The following is a 27416-nucleotide window of genomic DNA, read 5'->3' as shown; positions in this document are numbered from 1 at the left end:
GAATCTCCTAATTTATTTAACTCATCTTCTTTTATTTAACTCATCTTCTTCCTCCATTAAAGAACTCACACCACACAAACCATTAATATAAATAACATAAGACACTTTGGACTAACCATTAAAATTTTGTTATTAAGAAATCATGGTTTTTTCATCTTTATAATTTTTTTTTTATGGTGATTAGCTTTTTATGTTTACTTAAGCTATCAGGAATAGAAGGCATTGTCCTATCCCTGTAATAATTTAGGATTTCTTATAGGAAGTCTCCCAACTAAACCTAGGTAGTATTTCTTCTGGGTCTTGTATCATGAGTTTTGGTGGGTCAAGTCTCATGAGTAGTGGCGTAGCTGAGAATTTTGTGGTCCGGTGCGAAATTTTAATCGAGAGCTCTTTGTATCGCAAATTTCAAAGTAAATATAATGCATTTGTGGTAAGTAATGAATAGTACCCATATAACAAATTAAACATATTATTACAGAATTTATAACAAAACTATTAAAAAAATTACTTATAAATCAATAGAAAAATAGAATAGTAAGATGCTAATTCGATAGAGAAAAAAAAATCAGACCTATTAAATTAAAGGAGTGAAAAATAAAGAACGATAAGAAGATGAAGAGTGAAAAAATTGAAACGTCAAATATTTAGTTTGTTATTTTTATGTTTGACTTCGTATTGACATCTAGCTCTTTCAAAAAAACCTCTTTAATGTACTTACAAAACAGCAATGACCAGTCATCCAAAATTAAGGTTCCGGTTGCTTGCATGACTTGGACCCATGACCATTGGGATGTGAGGCAAGAACAAGACCAGCTGAACTAATTTCCTTATACGTTTTAGATCAACTTTGTGTTACTATTTTAAATTTTTCAAGAAAGGGGCCCCTAGGTAGAGGGGGGGCCCGGTGCGACCGCACCGCTCGCACCCCCTCACCCACGCCCCTGCTCATGAGTTGCATATTTCACAACCAACCAAATAGATCCATAGTAGATTCATTACTCTGGATCAAACTCATTTGCAACATACCCTATACCATTAAAATAACTACCAGAAATGTATCCACCATTAATGTACCAAGTGTAAGACATCGTTGTTGTAAACCCAGAAAAAGAAAACCACATGGATCCTCTTTCAAGCCCCTGATAAACTTGATATCAAAATTGATCCTAATGCTCCTAATTTATATTTCTTCATTTTTATTTCTTCCTTAATTGTCTTTTGGATCACATGAACATTCTTCACATACAAAATCTATTGGAGCACACTGATAAAGAAAATCATTGCAAGTAGTAATTTGGGTATTGATTGAGAAAAATGACTGTTAATGGAAGTTTACTCGATGATGATGATGAACATGAGTAGGTGTGGAGATTGATCATGGTGAAAGATTGTTTAGAGTGAGAAAAGAGATTTTTTCAAAGTTAACCAACTTAAATCCAACCAAACCCAAATATATTTTCTTTCAAAGTTTCAATCTTTTAGAAGAAGGAATGTTAACTCAATAGGGTTAACTATTTAGATTGAATTAGGTCTAGTAGAGGGTATAATAGCATTTTCCTCTTCAAATGTTTTGGAAATGTTATATTTAACACTTTTTCTTGAAAAAGGGAGTCCAAAGTGCAACTCTGGAAAAATGCAGTCTAAATAGCAAGTCAATTATAGGAAAGGGAGTCCAAACTGCAAATCTCCCAAGATAATAAGATGGGAGATGTCAAAAGATGATATGGCACTTGGAAAAGTATTGTAACCCGTGTTTCACCTTACATCATACTTACAATGTGTGTATTCCATAAAATATTGAAATACAAGGGTGTAACCGTGCCAGTGGGGTACGGATAGTTTTTTTTTTTTTTCCGAAGCCAATGGAAACAATTTCCATTCATAAGTGATAAAATCACATTGTTTACATGGATGATAATTCATTCTTATTTCTCTCTTCTGAAAACTTCATGAGAGTTACATACCTTTAAATGCAAAGTGCCTCATGAAGGGAATGTAATGGGACTAGACACAGACACAATGATCTTAAAGATCGAGAATAAAAAACCCTAGGTCGTTAAGGAGATCCTATAGATCGTGAAAGGAGACCCTAAAGGTCTGACAGAAAAACTAGAAAAAGACTAAAACAACCACCGCCGATGTCGCGGGAAAACGCCATTGTCGCGGGAAAACGCCATTGTCGCGGGAAAACCGCCACCGCAAAATTGCCGCAATCATGCCACCATAGAAATCACGTCACCACCACACCACCATCACGAAACAATAGAAGAAAGCCAATCAAAAACCTCTCTCGAGAGCGCAACTTGATAAGAAGAGAAGAAGAAATAGAAGAATAATCAGTAGGAGAAAGAACAATTGAATAAGACATATTTCATGGAGATCTTTCTTTTCCAATAACAACAAGATCTCTACTTGATCCATTTTTTTTTAAGATAATAATGAACTTCTCTTCTTCCTTTTACATAAGAAATCAAAACTTCTTCCCAATCAACATATAAATTCGAAATAGATGGTGAAACTGTTGTCTTCAAGACAAACATGAACCCTTGAAAGAAGAAACTCTCTGGTGGGGATCTTTCTCTCTCTGGTACGGATAGTTCTTTCGAATGCATTAAAGAGCTAAACATACAATATCTAATATGTATTTGTTGGAATCGGAGTCGATTTTGGCTCGACCTGACTCGTCAAACTCAGAAACGAAACGCGCCATTGCGTTCGTCTCGTCGAGCTCTTCAATTTAGATCCAAGAATCACTCAAATCCGATTCCGGATGAATGAGAAATTCAAAGTTAAAGCTTGGACGAAGATCGGTTTAAATAGGGACTAAATCGTCAAAGAGGACAAATTAGTTTGGCGGCCATCTAGGCGAAGCGAGCATGTCCAGATCTGGACGGCTCGCGTTCGACCCGAGTTTTTGAAGCGAGATCTAACGGTCTCGTGTTGGATTACTCGGGATAGTGTCGGGCACAACGCGAGCCGTCCAGTTCAGGCAACCTCGTTGCTTATGGCGGGATTTCTTCAGATCCTAATCCGACGACCACCTCGTTGGTGCGTTGGGCACAGTTCAGGCAATCTCCATTGCCATCCAACGAAAGGCGTTGATCCCGAGCTTTTAAGCCAGATCCTACGTCCCAGAATGCGCCGACTTTAAAATTCAGTTTGAGTCCGCAAATTTGAAGGGATATGTCTTTTGACCCCAAAAGACAAATGGACCTATTCGAGTCCTATATAAACAACCCAAACCCACTTCATTTTCCACATCAAATTCATTCTCTTATTCTCTTCTAACAATTAGTATTCTGGTGTGTCTGGAATATCTTATTGGGAAGTAATTCTAGTATATTCTGGCGTGTTTGGAATATCTAGAAAAAGGAAGAAAGAAGTTTCGAGTTAATTTTTTAAAGCGTCTAGAAGATCATTCGCATTAGTCCAAGAGCTCATAATACTTACGAAGGTTCGCCCGCTTTCAGAATATAGAAGCACCATCTTAAAATTCTGAAAGGAAAGTCGTTGTATCCCGAAGGCATACACCCTAACGTTTGGTACTGTTACGGGGGTGTAAAATCTCTTAAGGAAAGAGAATTTATTCTTGTCTCGACTACATTAACATCTGTCTAACTCGGTTAATCCGAAAGAAGGAATACTGATAAATCATTATTCGCTTATCGTCTATCTCTCTATAAATTATAGAAAGGAAAACTCTGTCTTAATCAAGACGAGACAGAGAGATATCGACTTATCGATTGATAACTAGAGGAACAATAATATTTTCACGAAAGAGAATAAGGGACAACTCTACACTAATGTGAAGCAGATGATATCGGAGTAACCTCTGGTGTAGCTAATCTCTCATTTTCTAAATATCCAGAAAATAATCAAAATCATAATTGGGTTGCGTACCTTTTCGAGACAACCTGATTCTTAACATGCTATTATCTTCTCCAGCAACCTGTGCATTACCCCATTAGCAAGTAACGTTGGCCGAAATTTCTGCAAACAGAAAATCAATTATGTTTTAATTTACTGTATCGAATATCTATTTATTCATTATGTTTTAATTTACTGTATCGAATATCTTGTGGATCGACTCAATAAAAGGAGAAGGTAAGTTCTACACTATAATTTACCAAATTTTGAAAACGACAATCTTGGACGATTTCTTTTTTCAAGTCAAGATATTGTTGTTTAATCTGCTTTGAATGATCCTACGAATTACATACGTAAATTTCATTATGTTCTTAATTATATTTTTAAGGTAATTTAGCTCAACTTCTTGACAAAAAAATCTTACACAATTTCAAATAAAAAAGGAAAGACAAAGGGAAGGAAAAAACGACACTTACTTTTGAGGTAAAATTTTATATTTGATCAACATTCTAAGAATGTATATATATTCACGTTCTATCTTTTTTTCTTGTTTGATTTTTAAGGTGACTAACCATCTATGATCTCGTTTTCTTATAAAAAGTTGTACACTTTATTTTGATAGTAATTTAGTTACACTTTTATTTAAATAAATAATCAAGCTAGATAAGTAACGCACTAAATACATTAAAAATGTAAATGATTAGAAAAAATTGTGTTACTCGACAGATTAAATATTTTAAGAAATTATATTACATAAAAACACACTACTATATTTCGTTTCACGTACGAAGAATGAGATTGTAGTGAGGTGGGCTTTAGACTTTTTTTCCATGACTTGAATTTTAATTACATATTATTTGTGATGGATACATATTAGAAGTGGATTTTTCTTTAGTGACCAAAAAGTGGTCTTCTTGCAAAAAAGAAAAACGGAAAAAAAAATTCATTCGGGAGATATATTAGGGGGAGGTCTTGGAGCTTGTGGGAGCATGCGCCCCCACCCGACCCTTACTAGTCCCGCCCCTGGATTTCACCTAACTCAAAATCAAAAGAAAATAACAACCAAAACTCAAAGTTACTTTAACAACCATTACTTAAAGTTCCTGAAACAATCAAAACCAAAACTTAAGGATTTCACCCTACCTACCACAACTTAAAGTTCCTGAAACAAAACCAAAACCCTAGACAGAAGCTGTGAAATAGTGAGAGAGAGGAAGGGATACCGACCTGAAGGAGAGGCCCAGATAGACAACTTCTCTGCGAGGAAGATGAGAGAGGGAGAGATCCCTGGGAAGATGAAAGAGGTAAAGACAGAGAGCTAGTGACAGTGCTTTCTTGGGCGGGAAGGAGTGTTTGGTCTTGGGGGAAGGTTTATTCTCTCTTAATTTAGACCATCAGATTATAAAAGATCAGATCCCGTCCATTAAACTTTGAGAAACTAAATCTGAGCCCTCAAAGATAAGTTTGTGAGGACAAATCCTAGCCATTGGGAGGAGGAGGAAAGATACCCTCCTCCCTTATTATATTGATAGATATAGATACGATGGTGTAACCCGTGCCCGTAGGGTAAAAACAATATTTCTGAACGATATGCGTGGTTGTGTATTTTTCTTTTTCTCTTGACATTGCAATTGTCAGCTTATCTAGTCGAACTTGTTATGATATACAATATGATCTATTGTAATCGAATAAGTTTTCTTGTTAAACATAAAATATGTCGTCGAACATTTACGTTTGGAAACCATCCCAACACATCAACAAAATCATGACATTCAGAATGTTCATTGTGTTCGACAAAGTCTTGTGTCAATGTTTATTGACATGGAAATTGAAATAAGATTTTCCTTTATTAGTTGCTCTTCATTATTTTGTTCTAACCAAGGTTCATCACTTATACGACCATATACTAACTGTCTTTTCGTGAGCAGCAATATGCGTAAAATAACTTCGAAATATCGTTAATGTTTTAAAAAATGATTTGGAAAACTTCTATCTTCGTCTGATTAGGGAGATTCTTTTTAATACTTGAAGCCCAAATGCAAGCTCTTTATCAATCAAGAAGATCCAAGTCTCCTACTTTTTGTCTATTATGCTCAAAATAAGAAAGCTCAACTCAAACCTTCGGTGTTCTAGAGAACACTAACTGCTGTCTTGACCTGGTAAAAAACAATGCAAAGAGATAAAACAAAAGGAGGTGAACGTACTATATATCAGTCCAAAACTTATCTGCTAGTAAAACTGTAAATGACACAAACAAGAAATATGAAAAAACTAAATAAACATTAGAAATAAATTCTGGGGATAATACTGGTTACCTCTAGTATTATCCAGAAGTATCGTCCGATCAGGGAGATTCCTTTTAATACCTGAAACCCAAACGTAGCCCTTTAATTATCAAGAAGATCCAAGTCTCCTACTTTTTGTCTATTATGCTTAAAAGAAGAAGCTCAGCTCAAACCTCCATTGTTTCACAGAACACTAACAACTGCCTTGACCTGGTAAAGAACAATGTAAAAAGATAAAACAAAGGGAAGTAACGTACTATCAATCGAAAACGTATCTGCTAGCATAACTGTAAAAGACAAAAACTAGAAATATTTAAAAACTAAATAAACATTAAAAATAAATTCTGGATAATACTGGTTACCTATTTAGATTCAGATTGTTATATATTTGGGTTTTCTTCTCCTCCTGATCTTTTATCATATTAATTCTGAGTGATTCCATGGGCTTCACTTGTCCTCATGTAGTCTTGCTCTATCTCACTCCAAAACTAGCTCAAGATGTAAGACTTTCCCTTACACTTATGAAATGACCACCACTCTGTCCCACAACTAATGCAAAACTAAACACCACCAATTTTCTCTCAAGCATTGGCCATGGAAGATTATTTTTCATCTTCCTTCAACCAACAAACTTGAAAGACTTTGGTAAAGGGCAACTCTAATAACATTTGTGGGTATAAATCATGGGCCTCACTTGTCCCCAAGTAGTCTTGGGCTTATTTCACCAAAGAAAAGAAAAGGTTTGAAGTTTTTGAACCCATATTTGTTACTTCATTTCCCTTAATCTTCCATGTGTGCCATGCTTTAGATGCTTCCAAATAAGATTGGTTAACCATCAATCTCATTATTTCCCTAATCAAAATATAATTGTCAACAACAATAACAAGAGACTTGTGAATTCTTCTACTTCTATTTACTTGCAATATGACAATAAGGTAAATGGTGTAGTTAAATAATCAAAAGAAATAGTATGTCCCACTCTTGGTTTTGATAGGTCAACTTTTAAAACAATTGGGTTATTTCCTTAATGGCCCCCTACTTTGTGACCAGCTTCCCGCCTGACCCTCTACTTTACGAGAAATACCCATATGGCCCCCTAAAATCGTTAACTTTAACTTTCCGTCACTCTCTCTCCTCCATCTCTTTTTCTCTCTCTGCCATGTCATGCCACCTCATCTATTAGGCCACCTCATCACCTTCTGCGGCAGAGGTCGCCGGCCGGCCAAATTTCCGACCGGCGACCTTCAAACTAAAAAAAAAAAAAAAAAAAATTTTTTTTTTATCTCTCTCCTGTTTTCTCTCTCTTCTTCTTCTTCTTCTTCTTCCTCTCTCTCATCTTCTTCCCCTCTCTCTCTCTTCTTCCTCTCTCTCTCTCTCTCTCTCTCTCTCTCTCTCTTCTTCCTCTCTCTCTCTCTAAAATGGTCGGCGAAGGGGGGAACCCTTCGCCGGCCGTCGGTCTGGTTTCTCCTGACCTTCAGATCTGGGAACTCCTAGATCTAGGAATTCCCAGATCTGAAGGTCTGGGATAACCAGACCTCGTCGGTCTGGTTTCCCAGACCGACGGCCGGCGAAGGGTTCCCCCCTTCCCCGGCCATTTTAGAGAGAGAGAGAGAGGAAAAAGAGAGAGAGAGGAAGAAGATGAGAGAGAAAACAGGAGAGAGAAAACAGGAGAGAGATAAAAATGTTTTTTTTTTTTTTTTTTTTATTAGTTTGAAGGTCGCCGGCCGGAAATTTGGCCGGCCGGCGACCTCTGCCGGAGAAGGTGATGAGGTGGCCTAATAGATGAGGTGGCGTGACATGGCAGAGAGAGAAAAAGAGATGGAGGAGAGAGAGTGACGGAAAGTTAAAGTTAACGGTTTTAGGGGACCATATGGGTATTTCTCGTAAAGTAGAGGCCAGGCGGGAAGCTGGTAACAAAGTAGGGGGCCATTAGGGAAATAACCCAAAACAATTCACCTAATTTTGATGCCACTTTGGTTAGTTAGAGCAAGTTTTATACTAATATAATTTGTATAGTTTCCTTGAAATTTTAGAGAAAGAGAAAAAGAGAGTGAGAGAGATGGAGAAAGCTTTCAACAGACAGAGAGTCCTTCTTCATCATTTTTGTCCTTCTTCATCATCCCTAAAAGACTCTTCCATTATCTCTGTAAGTATCTTTGAAAGCAGGTCCTGCTGAACTGTCTTTGATCTTCAATTTGTTGAATTTGTTTAGTTTCATTGAAATTAGGGCTTAGGAGAACAAATTTCAATTTTGGTGTTTTAGTGAAGATTAGGAGTTACATACTTTTAGCTAATTTGGTGTTAATGATAATATCCCTTAATCCCTTCAATTTTAAACTTTAGTTAAAATCTCACTACGTATGAATCCTTTAAGAAATACCATTTCTAAAGGTTGAGGTAAGGTAAAGAATATGTTGTAACAATGGGTGTCCGCTGAAATGACCGAAATATTACTATTTCCATGCCTACTGAAATCGAAATTTAATTACTTTGTCTTAACAATGGCCGATCAAGGAATTAAATTTCGAAATATTCCGGCCGAAATATTTCCATCTCCGTGCGTACCGAAATTTCCACATAAACCAAAATTTCATTTGTTGGGTTGCATTTTTGTTGGTTTAGGGTTCTCTCTGTTCGGCTGGAGATACTGCTTCATATCAGAGGACTTCGGCTTTTGGTGATGATGTCGTGATTGTCGCGTAAGTTGTCTTGTATACTAGGTACCTTCGGTAGTATCAACTCATAAGGGGATTGGTACTATGTGATTTACTTCATTTTCTGATATCCGTAATCATGATGTGCTTTATGTCATACAGTGCGTATCGAACTGCCCTTTGCAAGTCAAAGCGTGGAGGTTTCAAAGATACACTCCCTGATGATCTACTTGCACCTGTTCTTAAGGTTTGTTTTGTACTTGTTAGGAATGAACTGGGGTCTTAATTCTAACTGGAACTACTCAAGTTTAAGCGTTTTGAGCTTCCCTATTTGAGCAGGCAGTGATAGAAAACACAAATGTTCATCCATCTGAAGTTGGAGATATTGTTGTTGGGACAGTCTTGGCACCAGGCTCCCAGAGAGCGAGGGAATGTCGAATGGCAGCATTCTATGCTGGTTTTCCTGGTAACTTTCATATTATGCATCTCTGACTTGAATGATTTGTATCCAATCCTGTGTTCTCATTTTATAATCTTCTGTGAATTTGTATTGCCCAGAAACTGTGCCCATTAGAACTGTGAACAGACAATGCTCGTCTGGCCTTCAGGCAGTTGCAGATGTAGCTGCCGCCATTAAAGCTGGATTTTATGAGATTGGTAAGACGAGTTAGTTCATCCGTGTCAGGTCTACTAAATTGATATGAGAATGTGTAAGTTATTTTATCGTTTACTTCCTAAAATAGGTATAGGAGCTGGCTTGGAGTCCATGACTGTAGATCAAGTGGGCAGGCAACCGGCAGTCAATCCGAAAGTACTCTCCCTCTCCCTCTCTTCTCTTTCTCAAACAAAAACGCCTCAATCTTCTATCTAGATTTGAGTTTCTGAACATTTGCTCGTACTCCAGGCAAGCAAATTTCAACAAACCCAAGATTGTTTACTCCTATGGGTATTACTTCGGAAAATGTCGCTCAGCGTTATGGTGTGACAAGATTCGAGCAAGACCAAGCTGCTGTGAGTTCTGTCAATGTGGTAGTCTGTTGTTATTCATTTTGAATTCTATTATCTAACTGATGAATATGGTTAGGCTGAATCTCATAGGCGTGCTGCTGAAGCGACTGCTGCCGGTAGATTCAAAGATGAAATTGTTCCTATCACCACAAAGGTCATATCGTTTCCTATATGTTTGTTTTTTTTATGCAAAATACGGGTAATTTCTTGTTTAAGGCTAACAAAATTTTCACTTTTGAAGATTGTGGATCCAAAAACTGGGGTGGAAAAATCTGTTACCGTATCCGTGGATGATGGAATTCGTCCAACAACAACTGTGTCGGCTCTGTCGAAGCTAAAACCTGTATTTAAAAAGGATGGTACCACCACAGCAGGTATAGAAGTTTCCATTACTCGTAAAATAACGTGTTAATACATCAATTTGAAATGATGTTTTGTGCATGTAGGAAACTCTAGCCAAATTAGTGATGGTGCTGGTGCGGTCCTCCTTATGAAGAGACGTTTAGCTATGCAGAGAGGTCTTCCAATTCTCGGTGTATTCAGGTTCTTAGGTTTACATGACTTGTGCTAATATATATGTTGGTTCAATAGTCAATAGAGATCAATTTTTGTCAATTGTCCAGGAGTTTTTCGGCTGTTGGGGTGGATCCTGCTGTTATGGGTGTCGGCCCAGCTGTTGCAATTCCAGCTGCAGTCAAGGCTGCGGGTCTTGAAATTGAAGATATCGATCTTTTCGAAATAAATGAGGTAACTAGAAGAGTACTATATCTGGAATTGCAACTATAATGAGCTACAAACTATATGTGAGCCATACTACCTGGTTCTTGTGCAGGCATTTGCTTCCCAATATGTATATTGTCGAAACAAACTAGGGCTTGACCCAGAGAAGGTGAATGTCAGTGGAGGTGCTATGGCTATGGGACATCCTTTAGGAGCTACAGGTATTTCTATTTAACGAGTTTCATCGTAGCGGAAAATTCAAAATTTGAAAAATATATCTGTCTAGGCACCATAAAGAAGGAAACTGCTTCTTTCACTCACTAAGTATGAGTTACTGTGGTCGCATTTTGTGAACCACATATTCAAATCATCGAGGTCCAGTTTGAAAAGATGAACGCTAAATACGTAGTTTAGAGGAGTTCAACCGTATTATGTACATAATTAGGAAAACGAAGCGCATTCGTAAGAAAGGGTTGAAAACAAGTTAAAATTATAAAATAGTATTCTAAGTATTATACTTGTAGTACTGACAAGGGTGATGAAGTTGCTCTGTAAAGACGGGAATCGTTTGCTTTGGCACGTTGCTAAGTCGACATTATCGTTATGTACAGGAGCACGATGTGTAGCAACTCTCTTGCACGAGATGAAACGTCGAGGGAAAGATAGCCGTTTCGGTGTGATATCTATGTGCATTGGTACAACTCCCTAAAACTACATTGTTTCTACCGATTTCCGGTCTTCAGAGTTCATAATTATTTTGGTGTTAACTTAGACTCTAATTACACAGGTACAGGAATGGGAGCTGCAGCTGTTTTTGAGAGAGGTGATTGTGTTGATGACCTCCAAAACGCTAGAAAAATCGAAACCCACAATTTCTTATCAAAGGATGCTCAATAAAATACAGATGATAATGAAAGTTTTGGAGGTATCTGAAAAACATAACTGTTTAATGGATTGATAGTGGTTGTAGTTAGGGTTTTCAGTGCCAGTTCAATGTGGGCTTTTCATGGTTTGTAATTTTTCATGTTATTTTTGTAACTGCAAGATTTAACAACTACTTACCATAAATGTAGATCTCTGTGATGTTCAAATAAAAATAACACAAGTCTATAACAAACTTCTGATGACGATCGTTCCTACCTCTTAAGTTTCTCAAAAATTTTATGAACACGGCTGAATTATGATGGTTGCATTAGATATAAGTAAAATCAGCCGCTCCAATAATTATTTTCACTGAATGCAAAAGTAAAATATAACAAACAGTTTTCGATATCAAGTTATGACTTCATACATTCCTACAAAATCAACTTAGAGGGCCAAATCAAACTTAATTTGAGCAAAACTTTTCTACAAAGAACATACCGTCTGAAACCCACCATCAAAAACTTGTTGGAACCCTAAGAGGATTTGATGTTTACGTAAATATGGTCCTTGAAGATGTTAATGAATAGTGTTTAAGGTTCACATGTAAGTGCAAGTTCAAATTAAGCAAGTGTCGAGAGACTCCGAGATAGTCTTGGAGCCTTTGTCAGGCTTGGGTTGAGCGTTGAAAAAAAGACAATATATTTCGACAACTCCTAAACTTGGGTCGTCACAGGATTTCTAACTACGACATTTTATGTCATCGATTACATAAGTTTGTTTCTTTGATTTAACTGTTGAATCTATTAGACACAAATTTAATATTGAAAAGTGTTTTTTTCCTGATATGATGTTTTTCTCATCTATTTTTGCAGTCGGAACAAATATAATAATACATCCATAACGTCAAAGAAAATTACAAAAATTAATTGGGAGAAACTCTTTCATTCATTTAGTAATTCATTTGATACTAGAGAGAGTTAAACACAAGACAAATAGTTGTGTCTAAATTTATTTAGATGGTTTAATTTATATTTATATATTAACAATTATTGGAATATATAAACAAATTTAGTGTAATAATTGCTAGACTCTCAAAAGAACAACTCTTCCCAAAAAATTTAATAGGATTCCAAGTTAAATTCTCATCCTAGTAAAAAAGGGAAGGAAGTAATTTGATTTGTACTTCCAGATTAGGGTCACATTCTGACTTTAACTCAGAATCTGATGTATAACATGATAGGTCATATCAACCTTATACTCAGGGACGGACTCACGTAGGAGTCCGTGGGGTCACGTGCCCCCACGGTTCCGAGTTTAGTGTGTGTAGGCTCGAAAATTTCCTGATCGTATTGGTTAAATATGTGTGTTGTTAATATATTTCTTAAAGGCAAAGTTGGCTTAGTGGTGCGGTAACTAGTTAGCATGCTACATGTCATGGGTTCAAATCACACCTTCTACAATTCTTTTTTAAGGTAATTTGTTTTGAGAAGATTTAAAGAAAACTCGCTTTAGTGTTAAAGTTTTTTTTTTTCCTTCACAAATTTTCTTTCAAGTTTGTCTTGAGGGAGGCGCTATTAACATTTACGAGGGTTTTTTTTTTTTTAAATTTTCATTTATTTTTGCCTCTACTATCTTTGTAGTTGTCTAATTGGTACTTCAAATTTTCTTTTTAACTCCTATTATTTTTTATTAAATCTTCTTTCTAACTCTTATTTTTGTAACAAATTTTCTTTTGTTCTTATTTCTTTGTGAATTAACCCAACTTCCAATAGAGTTATTAGCATCCCATATTATCATTTTTTTAGCAATTTAGACTTACAACTAATTTTGGTAGAGGTTAGTAATGAAGCTCCGCAGTTCCTCATTAATGACGGTATTCGTTTTTTACTGTTTAGCAGTGCCCCCACAAAGAAAAAGTTATGGGTCCGCCACTGCTTATACTTTCGTCAGTGCTCATTTTACCCAAGTCTAATAATTTTAAAGGAAAACGACAGGGGCATCGAAAGTCAAAACCAACTCAGGAGAGAAAATCAAATCAACGATCAAGATTTGAAGGTCAACTATCTTTCGATTCGTGTATCAGCTTCCAAATATATTTGGCCATCGATTTTCATTTTCTCTCTAGGGTCGGTCTCACTTTCTGGTGGTTGTGTCATATTGAACTTTAAATTGATGCACCACTCCGAAACAAGTTCGAGCTATGATTCAACAACTCTTGTTACAATGTATATAGATATGCACTAAAACAAGAAAAAATAATAACACTCGTACCTAAATGAATGAAAAAGATGGCAATAGTAAGAGCAAAAATGAGTTTGATGATCAAAGTTCTTGAACTCATCGTATATAATCTTTTTGTGATCCACTGTTTTTTTTCTTTCTTGATAATTGAAGGTTCTTGACAATTTATAGGGACATTTTTTTGCTTAAAACTAGGATTTCTAGGATCTTTTGGATTCTTTGAAACAATAGATATTATATTGTAGGCAATCCTAGTAGATTTTTTAGAATTTAATACTAAATATACCCCATTTTTACCTTTAAGAGAATTAACAATAGTTGTTGGTTAAAAGTTGAGAATTATCTTAAAGATTGCTGATGATAGTCACTCGTTAACTATCTTCAATAAGTCAAAAAAAGATCAAAAATCAAATTAGTTAATCCGTCTTAAGGCAACAAAACCGTTGAGCCCTAAGAAGTCTACCGCCTAAGCCTAGAATCAGGAGGTGGACACGATCATCTAAGGAAATCCAGCCTTGCCCTGCCTCAAACACAACCGGGTCTGCCCAGAGATTCATAAGAAAAGCTGAGGTCCGCGTAAGCAAGGCCAATATATTTCCTTCCTTTCTTTAAATATCTATATTCCGATAATGATTTATATCTTATACGAAAAATATAAAAAAGAAACTTAAGTTAGATAAGAGCATCTCCAATTCAAATCTCAATCTTAGAAACTCGGAGTGCCACGTAGGACTTTTAGAGTTTTTATCATAAAATTCAGAGCATCTCCAATGCAACACTCAATCTTAGAAACTCTGAGTGCCACCTAGGATTTTTAGAATTTTTTCTTAAAACTCATCTCCAATGCAACACTCTATTTGGATCTCTAAGATGACGTGTCGAGGGTGGAATAGAGATATCTCAAGAGGACACTCTATTTCTAGAGTGTCCTCTTGAGATATCTCTAATTGTCCAACTCATGAATATTTGATTTTCAACCAATAGAAATCGAGTCTTCTATATTTTCTAAAATAACTAATTATTTATTGACAAAAATAACTACGCCACATAAGTAAATAAGATAAGTTTAGAGTTTTGCATTGGAGACAAAAAAAAAATTGAGGATCTCTATTAAGGACGCCTAGGAGTGAGAATCTCAATTGGAACTTGACACATAGGATGAATAGAGATTTTTATGAGTTTTGCATTGGAGATGCTCTAAGTTTAGAAATATTATGTAAAAATAAATTTAGGTAATTTATTAAGATAGAGAAGAAACATTTATATTTCTATTAAGGATTTATATCTTATGTAAGTTTAGAAATCTTTTCTTTTTATGTTAATGAATATAAATCTCAACAAAAAAAAAAAGTTAATGAATATAAAAAGGTTTAGGTAAGTTAATGAATTTAGCTCTTGTTATCGTAGGAACAAGAAGCTCAGGACATTGCCAATGTTGCTCTAAATTGGTAAACAACTCTGGACTCTTGTGTGTAATACTTTCATAGATAACATTCATATACCATAATATTGACTTCCTTTTATTATTTCAACTTCACTCCCTCTATTAGATTGAACGCATATCTTGCTCCCTTGTGATATTATGAAACGAAGTAGTGGGAACTCGGGTGCTAACGTGAAGCGTCTTGAACGTGAGACTGAAGCTAAGATCCAACACCTCAAAGCAGAGACTGCAAGGCTTTCCAATGATGTAATTCATATGCTCTTAAGGTCATGTTACCACAGTGAAGAACTAATCTCTTGGAGCCAAGATCTGCCAAAAATCGGAGTTCCAGAACACTTGCTTCACAAAGAAACTTGCTTCCTTTCACTGTTTTCTCATATCTATGTTTTGTATTGTTTGTAATTTTATATCTTGGTGATTCAAGTATTGTTCTTGAGCAAATAAATAACTCAGCTCTATCGACATCTGCTTTTGATTTTTCTTCGTTGAAATTAATTTGTATAAGACATTAAGTGTATGCATTTGATATCTTATTTATCTTACAAACTTATTATTATCAACAATAAAATGTGATTGGATTGACTGTTATTTGATTTAGTGTTGCAATTCATAAGGGTATCTTGATCATCCTAGTTGCCGAAAAGTTATGTTTGTTAATTAAATTAGAAAATTAGCCCAAATTTTAAAAGCACCTCATTTTCCTACTAACCTACCAAACACTTGAAACTTGAATTCACATGTGAAATTTTAGTTTTATCACATCAGAAAAAATGGTTTTCACATCATTTACTTTCACACGTATCAAACAGACCCTTAGATTAATTCTTTAAAGTCATTTAGGTAAGTAGTATTAAGAAATTTTTAGGTGATTTTGTGTAATTTACATTTAGTATTAGCTAAGTTATATTTCTAGCTTTTAGGTTAATACTCATTACGATATATCCTAAGATCTGATATATTTTTTTGTGCCACATCTAATATTTCTTATAAAAGGTAAAAACCGTCATGCTTTGACTCGTTATCTTAGAGTTTTATATTTGTAATGTTTTCTTTCCATTTATTTTTAGGATCAGGTAATATTTTAAGGGAAATTTTATAGGCAATGTCTAAAGTTGTTAAAGACAAACTCGCTAAAACCAATAGTGTGTTTGATTAAAGGCAATGTATGTCTAAGAGGCAATGCATCATCAAATGTTTGACTTAACGACGTCTATTGGCATTTGGTCATCGTTGACCGCCGATTTTAACTGTTTTTTTTTATTCTTTCTCTATCTTCTTTCTTCTTCATCTTCTTCTCATCTCTTTATTTGCGGACGACAAGGTGTTGTTAAAATGGATGCTTCAGCCTCAAGCCAAACTTACCACATACCAATGATTCACATGGATAAGCTAATAAAAAAGTTCAGCAATTAAAAGCCAAAAAGTTCTAGTCTAGTATACATTTTTTTTGTTGTTGAACAAGTCTAGTGTACATCACCATTCATCCCAATTTTCTCTTTCCAGATCCACTATGTTATAATAGTTTTCTAATATGTTTTTGTTGAATTTTTCCTTCATTGATCTAGTTTGTAGCATTGCCTAAAAAGAAATTAACCCTAAAAATAACATTGCCTTTAACCAAACTTAGTCATGATGAATTGACCAAGTCAAGCTGGTAAAAACATTGCCTTGAACAACAAAGGGCATTGCCTATAAAATCTCCCATATTTTAATTGAATTTTATAAAAGAAAGACAACCTGACCCGACGTGGGTTTGGCCCGTCCTAGATAGGCCCTGCCTAGGTCTAGTCCTGGATTGACCATCGGTTTAGCCAACCTAGGCCTAGGACAATCCCAACCCGAGTTGTTTGGGCTTGGGCCCGACCCGCAACCCGGTCTGGATCGTTTTATTTCGGGTCGGTCCGATAAGCACCGTAATTCCGTATAGGGTAACAACGAGATCATTAACAATATCCCCCCACCCCCACCCCCCCCCCCCCCCCCCCACCACACACACCCCCACCCTCATTTCTAGGACGATCATGTAAATTCAACATAGTTAAGGACCTCTCTTCAAATTATGCCGGAATTTACCATCTCAATATATCATAATGATATTTTTGGGGGTATGTTATTTTCTCGAAGACAGTTTTAATTTTAGAATTTTTAACTCAGTATTTGAGAACGTTTCCGTAAACTTTCATTATCTTAGACCGATGAATATCAAACTTTTTATCGTCTTGTATCTCTTAGTATTACGCGATCATTTTTCCGTTTGCTTTGTCAAACCATTAAGATTTTGATTTGGCTTGACACACTTCTCCGCTCGCCTATGTGGTTGTCTTTTTTGATTTGACAATCAATGAATCTTTTGGACCAAGTATTCAAGACTTATATTCACGTCCTTGATGTCTCTCCATATTTTCGATAGACGTTATCGCACCCATTATTTCTGTCTATACTTGGTGGTGAGGGTGTCGCTTACCTCTTTCGATGTATCTATAACCGAATAGGTCTTTCTGAGTCATCGTTAAAGTTATCATTCTTCTATTGCGACAATATGTTAAGCCTGATCCTTGCCCTCAACTAGAGTGGGTTGATCCTTCTTGAAATACTTCACCAGACCCAAGGAAGTTAGATAGTATCTAATCTTAAATATCTGTTGATTGAAGTCTATTTCTTTAATGTTATTAACTTTTCATACGAATTGAGGATATTGAAATTATACGATCTATTTATTTTGTATCTCATATTTATGCTTCACACTTAACATAACCTTTCATGACAAGTTAGGACCGTGAAACATATATGTATATACATAAACGTCTTAAGATTGTTGTTCCTCTGGTTAAAAGACAATATTTCGATCTCTCTCTTTGTTTTGTCTTGATTAAGACAAAGTTTTGTTTCTCTAATTTATAGAGAAATAAACAATAAGTGAATAATGATTTATCAGTATTACTTCTACAGATTAACCGAGTTAGACAATAATAAAAAAGAAAATCTAAGGATAAGAAGAAGAATATTAGTCGAGACGAGAATAATTTCTCTTTCCTTAAGCCATTTTAAACCCTTATAACAACACCAACAGTTAGGGTGTATGACTTCGGGGGACAACGACTATCCTTTAAGAGTTTTACTGGTACTTCAATGTCCTGAAAGCAGGCGAATCTTCATAAGTAATATGAGCTCCTTGACAAATGAGACTTGATCTTCTAGACACTTGAATGCTTATGACCATTACTAAAATTAGGATTATATTTCAGACACACTTGGAATAATGAGTTCAGAAGAGAAGAAAAAGAGAATAAACAGAATTCACTCGGATGCTTCCTTCTTCAGAATTCTAAATATACTAGAATGTTTTTGAACTCAGAATTATATTCCAAACACACATGGAATACTGGTTTCGGAAGAGAAGAGAAGGGAAGAAAAGAATGAATTTGATGAGGAATGGAATTATTTTGAGATATTTGCATAGGTACTGAATACACGCACATTAATCTTTTGGGGTTGAAGAGTCACATCTCTTCATTTTGAGGACTTAAACTGATCAATTGATCTACTTTAGAGTCGTCTGCTCTGCGAGTCGTTAGATTTGGCTTTATAATGCGGACAAAACACCCACCGTTGGATTCAACAGGAATCTTGGCGAACAGATCAGACAGATATCTGGTTGATTATGATTTCACGAGATCCCAGCCTTGTACTTACACAGGGTTAGTGTTATAACAAAATCAAGTAAACCAGAAAAAACAATAGGAAATAATGACCAATCACACTGAATACAAGAGATTTACGTGGTTCAGTTGGTGAGACCTACTCCACGCCGACAATAAAGGGATGATTTCCACTATGATAAGCAAACAAGTTACACAAAGGATTCATGAGAATTCGACACTAAGATATCTGTAGGGTTTTAGTTTATATAGCCACCAAAATCCTAATTCCACTGACACACTGCCTCACCGACTCTCTTAGAAATCCGAAATCTACATGGATACGTTATCACTACTAACCAACATAACACGAAGCCCTGCTTCACATAACAGCTCCGCCTAGGAGGCCTACCTCGCATACCAGTTCTGTTTCGGTGATCAGCCCGGCTAACGAGTCCAAAATTGATGCTGAGTCCGAATAAGCGAGTTCGCGGATCGGAAATCGGGTTAGATATCAACCCATACTCAAGACACTTTCAACAGTTAGCGTAGGTCGTTGGAACGCTTCAAGTTGCGGCATAAAGCTATACCGACGCCCCTAATGAGCGAAAGTCAGATCTTGTCAAATCCCGCGAAGTTAACACCGATTCACGATCAACAACACATTTGCTTTCATAAACGTATACTAAATTGATATGCGAATGTGTAAGTTATTTCATCATTTACTTCCTAAAATAGGTATAGGAGCTGGCTTGGAGTCCATGACTATAGATCTAGGGGGCAGGCAACCGGCAGTCAATATGAAAGTACTCTCCCTCTGTTCTCTTTCACAAACAAAAGCGCCTAATCTTCTATGTAGTTTTGAGTTTCTGAACAATTGCTCCTACTCCAGGCTAGCAAATTTCAACAAACCCAAGATTGTCTACTTCCTACAGGTATTACATTTTCAGCGTTATCGTGTGACAAGATTCGAGCAAGACCAAGCTGATGTGAGTTCTGTAAATGTGGTAGTCTATTGTTATATATTTGACTTCTATTAACTATCTGATGGATATGGTTAGGCTGAATTTCATAGGCGTTATAGTGTCATATCTATATGTTTGTTGTTTATGTGACATAATGGGTTATTTCTGTTTTAAGGCTAACAAAATTTTAACTTTTGAAGATTGTGGATCCAAAAACTGGGGAGGAAAAATCTGTTGTCATACCCGTGGATGATGGAATTCGTCCAACAACTTTGTCGGCTCTGGCTCTGTCGAAGCTAAAAACCTGTATTTAAAAAGGATGGTACCACCACAGCAGGTATATAAGTTTCCATTACTCTGTAATTTAAAGTGTCAATACATCAATTTGAAATGATGGTTTGTGCATGTAGGAAACTCTAGTCAAATTAGTGATGGTGTCGGCCCAGCCGTTGCAATTCCAGCTGCAGTCAAGGCTGCTGGTCTTGAAATTGAAGATATCGATCTTTTCGAAATAAATGAGGTAACTAGAAGAGTGCTATATCTGGAATTGCAACTATAATGAGCTACAAACTATATGTGGCCATTGAGCAGGCATTTGCTTCCCAATATATATGTATATTGTCGAAACAAACTAGGGCTTGACCCAGAGAAGGTGAATGTCAATGGAGGTGCTATGGCTATTAGACATCCTTTGGGAGCTACAGGTATTTCTGTTTTACGAGTTTTATTGTTGCGGAAAATTCAAAATTTGAGAATATATCTATCTAGGCACCATAAAGAAGGAAACTGCTTCTTTGGCACGTTGCTGAGTTGGCATTATCGTTATGTACAGGAGAACGATGTGTAGCAACTCTCTTGCACGAGATGAAACGTAGAGGGAAAGATAGCCGTTTCGGTGTAATATTTATGTGCATTGGTACAACTCCAAAAAACTACATTTATTCTACTGATTTCTGGTCTGAAGGGTTCATCATTATTTTGATGTTAACTTAGATCCGCCTTCCTCAGTTGTTGGTACACTAACCGTTCTCCCATCAGTTAGCTTGCCATTGTAAATTTGTAACTTCCTTTCTTTCGTCCTGGCTGTAAAAAGAGAGAGGGGAGGGGCGTAGGTAGCTGTGCAAGTGAGGCGTTGGTCGGTCCTAGAAACGGTGGCAGCGGATCTAACACAAAGGAAACGATATCTATGGTTATTCGATTGATATACACAGGTACAGGAATGGGAGCTGCAGCTGCTTTCGAGAGAGGTGATTGTGTTGATGACCTCCGAGTGGCTCGGAAAATCGAAACCCACAATTTCTTATCAAAGAATGTTCAATAGAATACATATGATAATGAAAGTTTCCGAGGCATCTGAAAAAAATAAATTTAATATCTGAAAATAGTGCTCAGATGTATTATCTAGTTTGTTCGGGAACAAATAATACACATCCATAATGCCAAAGAAAATTTTTAAGAAAATTTGATTTGGGAGAAAATAAGGTCTTTTATTGACTCAAATGATTCATTTGATATTAAAAATAGCTAAACACAATAACAAATAGCTGATTCTAAATTTATTTAGATGACCTAACAAAAAGATACCCTAAAATTTATTCAGAACAACAGCAATATTGATAAAAAGGTGGAAAACACTTTCCTCCTGAAAACCCTCCTCTAAGACAAAATTCATTGCAGTCTTGGTAGTCCTCACATTTTCCTTGGCAAATATACTTTGCTTCTCCTGTAATCAAACTCAAATTAACAAAACAAATACATATATATTTTAACAATTATTGGAATATATAAATAAATTCTATGCAATAATTACTCGGCTCTCCAAACAACTCTTCTCAAAATCTAATAGATTCCGAGTCAAAATCTCCTCCTCTTAAAAAAGTGAAGGAAGTAATTTGATTTATGCTTCTAAATTTGAGTCACATCAGGACTCATACTCAGACTTTCAACAAAAAAAGGACTCTCGCTCAGAATCTCATGATAGGTTAGGTCATAGCAACCATATACTTTCATCATTGCTCAGTCAACCAGATTTAATAATTTTAAAGGAAAATGATAGAGGCATCAGAAGTCAAAACTAACCCGGGAGAGAAAATTAAAACAACGACCAAGATTTGAGGGTAAACTCTCTTTCGATTCATGAATTAGACTCCAAAGATATCCGACCTTTAATTTTCATTTTCTCTCTAGGAATTGGTCCGACTTTCTGGTGGTCGTTTCATATTTGAACTTTAAATTGATGCACCACTCATAAACTAGTTCGAGCTATGATTCAACAACTCTTGTTACATTCTTCAGAGATATGTACTAAAACAATAAAAGAAATTAAATAATCATACCTAAATGAATGAGAAAAATGACAATAGTAAAAGCAAAAATGAGTTTGATGATCAAAGTTCTTGAACCCATTATAGATAATCCAATCTTTTTCTTATCCACTGTTTTTCTTCTTCTTGAGAATTGAAGGCGCTTCATAATTTATAGAGACATCAAAATTTTATTTCAAAAATAAATTTATTTTATTGCATATCTATATATTATTGAAAACGTTACCATTAAACGTATTTAAGGGAGTAACTGATCACCTTAAATATCTTGAAACGTTTTTTTGCTTAAAAACTGGGATTTCTAGGATCTATTTGGATTCTTTGAAACAAGAGATATTAAATTGTGGGTAATCCTGATAGATTTTTTTGGATTTAGTAATAAATAACAATATTTGTTGCTTAGAAGTTGGGAATTATCTTAAAGATTACAATCTATATTTTCTCACTTGTCCATTGTAAACCTAGATTGCTTTGTAGAAGAGAACCTTAACACTCGCAAACATAACTTCGCTCTAACTCCACTCATCATCCTCAGCTATCGTCTTTTTAACGCGGCGACAAAATGGTGGTCTTATCTTAATACCAAACGAAGGTTCTATCGGTAGAGTAACTTTATATTCTTACTGTAATCTTTTTAATCATAGAGCTATATATACAAAAATAATGAGAGAAATAGTAAATGAGATGTAAAATTATAGTATATCATCAATATTGTAGAAAAAAAGGTTTAGGACTTGGGGCATTTGGTTCTCTAGCTAGCTATTAACATGACACAACTCAATTCACCTGACATCCAACTATCCAAGACCATAGGGCATTTTGTGTATAGTCTTCTGCTCTTCTTGGTTGCTATTTTTTCCTTTACATGTCAAGAAATTAATAGCATTTCACCAACCAAACACAACCAAAGTAATAACCCTAAGAGTAAGACATTCAATGTCACTCATAATATTGTCTCCCAAACCCTAGACTTAGCTCACATGCCACCGGATGACAAATTTCCTTTATGGAGGAGGCTGTTTTATAATTTCAAAGTCTAAAATTGACCCCAATTTATATTTCAATAAATCTTTGTGTCCATCAGTCCATATTGGCCATGCTACATTAATTCCCATCCCAGATGTTATTTGGTCTCAAAATGTGTCCGACCACAACACGAAAGCTGATGCGGCTGTCTCCCATTGGTCCGGGCATACGGAGAGAAAAACGCTTGGACATTTTACCCACCAAAGTATGGACATTTTACCTCCAAAATCCCAAGAGAGGGAACCTCTTTTTGTTCAATTACCCAGGCGAGACAATTGAGAAGAATCTATAGTTTTATCTGTTATAAGTTGATAATAGATATAGTACCAGTGTGTCTTGTTCGTTGATATTTCTCCAATGAGTTGCAAGATTCCCAGAGAAAGGCTTGACCTCTCCAATCTTCTCTCGCCACAATTGGACTCTTCGACCAGGCCACAACCCAATAGCTCCAGCGAAAGTGCTTGCCGTTGGTTCATTTCTTCTCAAATCATCGCAATTCTTAAACTTGTGTTTTAACCAATTAGGCTGACCATCATTTGTATCTGTGTTGTAAACGGGCATTCTTGTGAGTCAGAGATCGTGGCAAATTCTCGGCTTCTTCTCAATATACGATGGTTAATTTTATTGTACTTGAAGTAGCTCTTCTTTTGTGCTGAGTAGTAAAAGGTAAGAGTGAAATGTGAAATAGTCCCTTCACCGCTCATCAAAAATTGATTGTTATACAACGGAACGAACAAATAAGAATAATTTAGATTTGGAACCGAACAATAGAAAAAACCATTAATTAGATATTGTATCTAAGAAGTTGGCAAAGGAAAGAGAAACTAACCTTAAGAAGAATCTTTTGCCTCTGAAGCTCGTTGATGTAACTACTATAGTGAGCATCTAGGCCCTTGGAGCCGAACCCTAGTCCTAATTTCCTGCCCCAAGTTAAGAAAAAAAAACTCAAAACATATACGAAAATACTTCACTAAATTCTAGTTTTTCTTTTATGGTACAACCCTAAATTTTTCCTAATAATATTATATGTTAGCTTTCTAATAAATAAATATTCAAGTAGATCGAAATTCATGACGATGAAGAAAAAATAACAGTAGTAAGAATCATCATTTCAAACTTGAACCTATCTTATCTCCTCCACCTAAATAGGGTATAAGTAGTAGGTCTAAGAGAAGGATAGTCAATTAGGAAATGGAAGTAGGCTCAAATGATGAAGACTCAATTGGGTATTCATAATAAGATGGGAGATGTCAAAAGAGGATATTGCATTTTTGTTGATTTAGGCCTTTTCGCCTGTTTAGCTGGAGATAGTGCTTCGTATTAGAGGACTTCGGCGTTTGGTGATGATGTCGTGATTGTCGCGTAGGTTGTCTCATCGACTTGGTACCTTTGGTGCCAAGACTGTCCCTACGACAATATCTCCCGCTTCAGATGGATGAACCTGTTCAAATAGGGAAGCTCAAAACTCTTAAACAAGGACAATTTAACCCAAATTATCCGTTATTTGTTTCACAATTTCATTGTTAAATTTGAATAGTTTTAGTTAGAATTAAGACCCCAGTTCCTTCCTAAACAAGTATAATATTAACGTATACACATGTATACACAAACACCCGACCACTTGGGTGTGTCAACACTCTCCAATACTCTCTTTTACTTAGTCAACTAACAAACTCTAGTTGTTAAGATTTATTTAGATTGTATCTTGTTAATATCTTATCATGCACTAACCTATATATATACATGTATAACAGCCTAAGTGATAATATAGAAATCATTTTGATATCTCTTCTTCATTCTTCCTGTTCGGTTCATCCCTCTCTCTCCTTCTCGATCTTCACTTCACTAATAGACTCGGTTGAGTCTTCATATGGTAACAGAGCATATTCGATTTTTTTTTAGTACTAATGGCTTCCTCAACTGATCTCTCGGGTTCCAATCCCTCTGGTTCTATTCCTACCAATGGTGCTCAATCATCTCCTTCATTTGATGTTCACCATTCGGAATCACCAACAACAATCTTGATCACACCCCTTCTATCGGGAGACAATTATCCTTCTTGGTCTCGTGCCATGAAGATGGCTTTACGTGCCAAAGACAAGTTTGCCTTTGTCGATGGTTCTCTCCCACGTCCAACTTCTCCAAACGATCTCCATTCATGGAATCGTTGTAACGATCTTGTTACTAGTTGGTTATTGAACTCCGTAGAACCGGACATCCGTCAATCGATTCTTTACGATGACAACGCTGCTGAAATATGGCAAAACTTACATGAACGGTTTTATCAAACCAATGCCCCGAAGATCTTTCAACTCAAGCGTGCTATTACATCTTTACGACAAGATGGATCCGACGTTTCCGCATATTTCACACGTTTGAAGTCTCTTCAGGATGAACTCCAGTCACTCATTGTTTTTGAACCATGTATGTGTGGTCATGGCAAAACAATGATGGATCGCTTGAATCAAGATCCTGCCATGGAATTTCTCCAAGGTTTACACGATCGTTTCTCCTCCATTCGAAGCCAAATCTTGCTTATGGACCCGTTTCCATCTATATTACGTATACATAGCTTGGTCAAGCAGGAAGAAGTGCAACAAAACATTATGAATGACAATGTTATCACTCCAGAAGGTGCTGCCCTTGCGGTTCATCAATCGACTCATGGACATTTTAATCAATCGGACAAAGGTGACAACATTGAGAAACCACGTACTAAACGTCCACGTCCATTTTGTGAAAACTGTCGTATGCATGGTCATCTAATCACTACTTGCTATAAGATTCATGGATACCCACCTCGTCCTCGACAACACCATACTGCTGCTGCTGTCCACTCGGTTCAAGCCAACAAGGAGGCGCCCATAGCCACTTCTATGTCCCACGAACAGTATGTAAACCTATGCAACTTACTGTCCCAACAGTCACGGTCCTCTGTAGGCACCCCACCGGTCCAACCTTCAACGTCTTCTCCTGGTCCTTCTACTACCGACCCACATGTAAACCTTACAGGTAATTATTTTAACTACACCCCCTGGGTTATAGACTCGGGTGCTTCCCGACATATATGTTCGGACTTATCTTTGTTTTCTATTTATTATCAAGCTCCGCCTAATTTTTTTGTCCGATTACCCGACGATAGTCGAGTTCGTGTATCTCACATTGGTTCGATATCTTTTTCAAGCTCTCTCTCTTTACAACATGTATTACATATTCCATGTTTTAAATTTCATTTAATCTCCGTTTCCGAAGTATCTAAATCACTTGATTGTGAAGTGATTTTCAATTCTTCTTCGTGTATCTTTCAGGACCGAATAACGGGAAAGAAGATTGGACATGGTGATCAAAGGGACGGCTTATATTTTCTTCACACAGAACCTAGAATTTTGTTTTCTTCATTATTTAATTGCAATAATATTTCGGATTTATGGCATTGTCGCCTAGGACATCCGAGTCTTTCCCGTTTCAAGTATTTAGTGAATAAATTTCCGTGTATTCCGTTTAATTCTTTGAATAAAAATTCTTGCAATGTTTGTCCATTATCAAAGCAAACTAGATTACCATTTCCCGTTAGTACGTCTACTTCTTCCAAACCATTTGAACTTATTCATGTTGACCTAAGGGGTCCTTTTTCTCTCCCTTCTCTTTCCGGAAGTCGTTTCTTTCATACCATCGTCGATGATTTTTCTCGATGTACTTGGATGTTTTTTCTTTCCTCTAAATCGGATACTAAAAATTATCTTATGAACTTTTTAAATTTTATTAAGACTCAATTTGGTTCTTCTATCAATAAACTTAAATCCGGTCAAGGAGACATTCCTTTTCCTCAAATACAAACAATCTGTTCCGACAATGGAACTGAATTCTTAAATCGTGACATCCAAACTTGGCTCCACGAAAATGGTATTATTCATCAACGATCGTGTCCTTACACCCCCCAACAAAATGGGGTTGTCGAAAGGAAACATCGCCATATTTTGGAAGTTGCTCGCTCACTACGTTTACAAGCAAATCTTCCACTCGATTTTTGGGCTGAATGTATACTAACGGTCGTCTATATAATTAACAAATTACCTACACCTCTTCTCGATGGGTTATCCCCACATGAGAAGCTCCTCGGTTCTCCTCCAACCATTTCCCACCTTCGGGTTTTTGGTTGTTTATGCTTCGCCCGTCATCCCTCACCTAAAACTAAACTTGATCCACGTTCGATTCCGGGTATTTTTTTGGGCTACCCTCATAGTCAAAAGGGATACAAAGTATTTTCTCTCCAATCACGCAAAATTTTTATATCTCGTGACGTTATTTTTTATGAGGACCGATTCCCCATGTCTACCGTCGGCAGCCCTTCTCCCGACCGGATCCCTGTCAGCCCTTTTA

At 36.3% G+C, this 27416-nt stretch overlaps 1 protein-coding gene and 2 pseudogenes across 2 annotated transcripts; all 3 read left to right on the top strand.

Moving 5' to 3' along the window:
* Positions 1–8140: 8140 nt before the first annotated feature.
* On the top strand, positions 8141–11651 carry LOC147536155 (3-ketoacyl-CoA thiolase 2, peroxisomal-like; annotated as a pseudogene). The gene is made up of 14 exons (XR_015225525.1): positions 8141–8298; positions 8775–8851; positions 8969–9053; positions 9146–9272; positions 9365–9463; positions 9550–9617; positions 9711–9817; positions 9891–9968; positions 10056–10188; positions 10261–10357; positions 10438–10561; positions 10647–10755; positions 11146–11229; positions 11322–11651. The product of XR_015225525.1 is annotated as a 3-ketoacyl-CoA thiolase 2, peroxisomal-like (transcript).
* A 3570-nt stretch (positions 11652–15221) lies between these two features.
* LOC147536154 (3-ketoacyl-CoA thiolase 2, peroxisomal-like) lies at positions 15222–21007 on the top strand (annotated as a pseudogene).
* Positions 21008–24943: 3936 nt separating this feature from the next.
* LOC147536153 (uncharacterized) lies at positions 24944–26379 on the top strand. Its single transcript, XM_086640203.1, has 2 exons — positions 24944–26048; positions 26345–26379. The coding sequence occupies exons 1-2, from the start codon at positions 24944–24946 to the stop codon at positions 26377–26379; spliced, it is 1140 nt and encodes a 379-aa protein (XP_086496329.1).
* Positions 26380–27416: the final 1037 nt, after the last annotated feature.

The sequence above is a fragment of the Eschscholzia californica genome, unplaced genomic scaffold (assembly GCF_041429995.1).
Source record: "Eschscholzia californica isolate CP2 unplaced genomic scaffold, dmEscCali1.0.p SCAF_5, whole genome shotgun sequence".
Classification (NCBI taxonomy): domain Eukaryota; kingdom Viridiplantae; phylum Streptophyta; class Magnoliopsida; order Ranunculales; family Papaveraceae; genus Eschscholzia; species Eschscholzia californica.
This window is presented reverse-complemented; position numbering and strand designations above follow the sequence as displayed.